Source organism: Setaria italica, chromosome IV, assembly GCF_000263155.2.
Source record: "Setaria italica strain Yugu1 chromosome IV, Setaria_italica_v2.0, whole genome shotgun sequence".
NCBI lineage: Eukaryota > Viridiplantae > Streptophyta > Magnoliopsida > Poales > Poaceae > Setaria > Setaria italica.
In genome coordinates this window covers 26298745-26302505 of record NC_028453.1, presented here as the reverse complement: position 1 = coordinate 26302505, position 3761 = coordinate 26298745, and the positions used below count along the sequence as shown (strand labels likewise).

The 3761-nt window shown below is 45.9% G+C and overlaps 1 protein-coding gene across 1 annotated transcript; it reads left to right on the top strand.

Moving 5' to 3' along the window:
• Positions 1-328: 328 nt before the first annotated feature.
• Positions 329-1180, top strand: LOC101757693. Its single transcript, XM_004965451.4, has one exon. The coding sequence runs from the start codon at positions 479-481 to the stop codon at positions 992-994; it is 516 nt and encodes a 171-aa protein (XP_004965508.1). The 5' UTR covers positions 329-478; the 3' UTR covers positions 995-1180.
• Positions 1181-3761: the final 2581 nt, after the last annotated feature.

Sequence of the window (3761 nt, the reverse complement as noted above, 5' to 3'; positions counted from 1 at the left end):
CTTTTTACATTCATAGGTGGTTGTATGCATTTGTCTAGATGCATAGAAACACCTATAAATTTAGCAAAACCAAAATAATCTATAATTTAAAACAGAAGGAGTAGTAAACGCAGCAAACAGTCCCTTCCACCTCAAAACAGCCCATCATACTGCATCCCCTGCTCACAATCAGCTTCTCCTTTCCCTGCTTCACCTTTGCAAGTGGCCGAGTGATCAATTAGAATGGAAGTCGCGTGAGCCGTGATCTCCACAGCTCCACTTGCATTGATCATGCATATATGTCCGTCGATCACAAGCTCCACCACCGTCCCGTTGTTTGTCACCTCCACCCACCTGTAAAGCTCCTCCGCTTTTTTCTGCCACTGCCACTGCGCCTATCTCTTCCTATGCCCTCTCCCCCCTGCTTCTTCCCCTCTCTCTCGTCCCTTTCTTTCTTGCTCCTTCCGATCGAGGAAAAAAGGGAAAGCCATAAATTAAGATGGCGACGACCGATCACGAGGCGGCGGGCTACAGCAGCGGCGCCCGGCTCCTTGTCTGGGACTGCGGCAGCGCGCTCTACGACTCCTACGAGCTCGCCGCCTTCACGCGGCAGCTCGACGCTGCCGTGCTCTCCTGCGGCCGGTCGCTCTCCATGCCGCACCTCACGGCCGCAACACCGCCGGTGCCGGCCGACGCCCAGCTGCAGGGGACAGGCCGGCGCAGGAGGAGGCGCCTGCCGGCTCTGCTCCGGAGGCTGTTCTCCAAGGTGCTGCGGCTGCGCTTGTCGTCCCCCGGCGTGGCGCGGCGCGCGCCCTACCGGATGCGAGATGACGGAGCCGGGTCGCCGTGGTCCGGCGCCCTGACGTCCATACCCGAGGAGCAGAGCTCCAGCAGCCCTGAGATAGGGTCATCGCCGATGGAGCCGGGCACGAGAGCGCTGCGGAAGACGCAGTCGGAGCGCTTCATCGGCGGCAAGACGGCGCCGTCCGTGCTGCAATTCGACGTCGTCTTGTAGCTATGCAAGTACGAAGAAAATATTCAGTGTCGGTATGTATAGCACTGTATGTATGTGTAAATTATATTGCAAGAAATTATGTAGTCCAAATTTCATCTAGTGATGAAGTTTCATGGCATTAAGAAAAAGTTCCATGAGCAAAAACTGCATTCAGTTCAGCGCTGCAATATAGGCCCAAATTTCATATGTGATGAAGTTCTACTTGATAATCGAATCTACCTTTTACCAAATGAAAAAAGTTACAGAAGAAATGGTCAAAATTTTCACCTAGTAAGTAAGTTTCGTGGAGTTCTGAAAATTACACCTTATTTGTGCAAAGTCAAAACATGAGTTTAAAAGGTGAGCAGTAGAACATAATTAAGTCCAGGGTAAACATTAAATAAATAGAAACGAGTTGAAGCCCATGTCATCAAGGGACAAACCTACAACTACTCACAAACGACATATCAAGTAGTGAACAATGGTGTTCACACCACAAAGAATGTTTACTATGGAAGCCCACTGTTTAATCGATCCCTTCTCATCACCATATCTCGCGAGCTGAATATGAACAAAATTTTACTTGTATACATCGAATTCATAGGTTGTTATTTGAGTGGCCATTTTCACAAAGTCTCAACACGTATGAAGTGTGTTAGGTTGTGCAGCGGGATCCGACTCAGCCCGCTATACCTAGCTGGCCGGTGTCCTACCAGGCCTAGGTCAATCGGAGTCGATAATAAGGCCTTGGGACTAAGTCAACAAAAAAACTAGTCTGATTGGCAAGGGCTACACCCACCTGAACGTGTGCTCCCCCACCATCAATTTCGGATGTGGGACGAAAACTAACAATCCCCCATCACACATCGGCCAACTCTTCTATCATTAGCAAGTCATGTGATCTCCCGGAAGGTTATCCCAGACTTCGAGTCCAACTCTCTAGTCACAATACATCCCCAAATGCGACTTGTTAGAGTGCGCAATGGAATCCGGCCCGCCCGCTGTACCCCCGAGCCGGTGCCCCACCAAGCGTGGCCTACATCCACCAAAGCCCAAAACAACGAGGCCTTAGGCCTAATTCCACCAAGATACTAGTCTTTTGTGTGGAGTTAGGCCCAAGGCCTTGTTGTTGTTGGCTTCGGTGGACTCGGGCCTGGCGTAGCGCTGGCTTGTAGGTATAGTTTGCCGGGTCGGAATTTGCTATGCACTCTAACAAGCTGTTAGAAAATTAGCTCTTGCAGCAACACATCTCTTGATAATCACCACTAGCACAAACGTCGATTGGATCAACGAAGACGAACATTCAAGATCACAAATGACACTAGAGATATGATCTTTATTGATGAGGTTCAGCCGAAACCTACATCCCTGGGGCATGACTACGGGTGCTCCTTCCCAATACCGCAACATCGACCGCTTTAGGGTCCCAGCATCATGCCGCCTCCATCCTGCAAGCTTATCGCTATGTGGTCATGGTTACATTAGCAGCTCCCTCTCATATTTATGAGGAGGTCTACCCTATAGGACTAAATACAGCTCAAGTCCCATGTAACTGAACTTGTACGAATATTCGATACAATATCTAACAAATCTCCACCTTGGCAATTATTCTGTCACCTTGGAGATGTCACGCGGGAACCTCTATGTACTCCAAACTTGAGTTGTCTCCTTTGCTGCTCTATCAAGAGCTGCCTGAAGAAACACTACAATCCTAGCAATTTGTAACATCCATGGCTCCACCTGCAACTGCATATTATTCTCTTCTATCACCACAATCTCCGTCAACTACAAAAATGATACTAACAACCTCATCATCACTACTCGAATCACATATAGGAATTGTCTTATTAGCATTGCTCTTCTGTTATGCTACCATACTACACTTTACGTCTTACATCGTAGTCTGCTACAATCCCAAATCAACCAGATTACTACACAAGTACACACATTTGCCATATATACTTACTTCCAATTCAGTCATTGAAGCTTCTTCACGCCCTTCGACCCACACTTCAGAAACCATGGCCATAACTTGAATCAACCCACATCCTTGCTAAGTTGGAAGCACAAAAACTCTTCCCATGCAAACCTACATCTTAGCTGTAACAACCTAGCCTAATTAAACCATGTTTAATCTTAAATACAGTCATTAGAATGTAAAGAAGAACAATTGGCAGTTGTGAAGATAAGTAAAAAGACACTTTTTCCCTCGCAAGATAAACAACTGTTTAAACCATAACTCAAATTTCTTCTTAAGAACTTAAAAATCTGTCCAACTAAGAGTTCTAGAACTCAACTTCCCTAACAACTTTTATTTTTGCTGTTTTGTTTGAATCTGAGGAAAAGACCTTCAAAAACTCAAAGTTCAAAACTATGTCAATTTAAGAAAAACAGATAAAGTCCCAAATTTGGAGCTCTTCATCTAAAATTTTCCAAATAAACTCAAGCTGAACTCTATACAAAAGTTTTAGACCTTCGAGCCCTTAACAACTTGGCTAAAGGAGTAAGGTCGAAATCTGCATAGAAGGCTTTCAAAACCCTGGTCAAAGTCGGCCAAATTGGTCAACTCAGCCCAAGGCCTGCAAATCTAGGCTAAGTGTGGAATCAGTTCAACCACGCATCTTGGCCTAAGCTTATCTTACAAAACTTAAACAGAACACTAGCAAAACCCTTTATAAGAGTTTGTGAACTAAGTTTATACAACAACTTCATCTTTTGGACTCTAGTCAAATTCACGTCAAAACCCTTTCAAAATTGGGGCTCAAGTCAGCCAAAAACCTTAAAATCA

What these genes read in the sequence shown, in the direction of transcription:
- LOC101757693 (XM_004965451.4), top strand. Translation starts at nt 479, where the DNA reads ATGGCGACGACCGATCACGAGGCGGCGGGCTACAGCAGCGGCGCCCGG.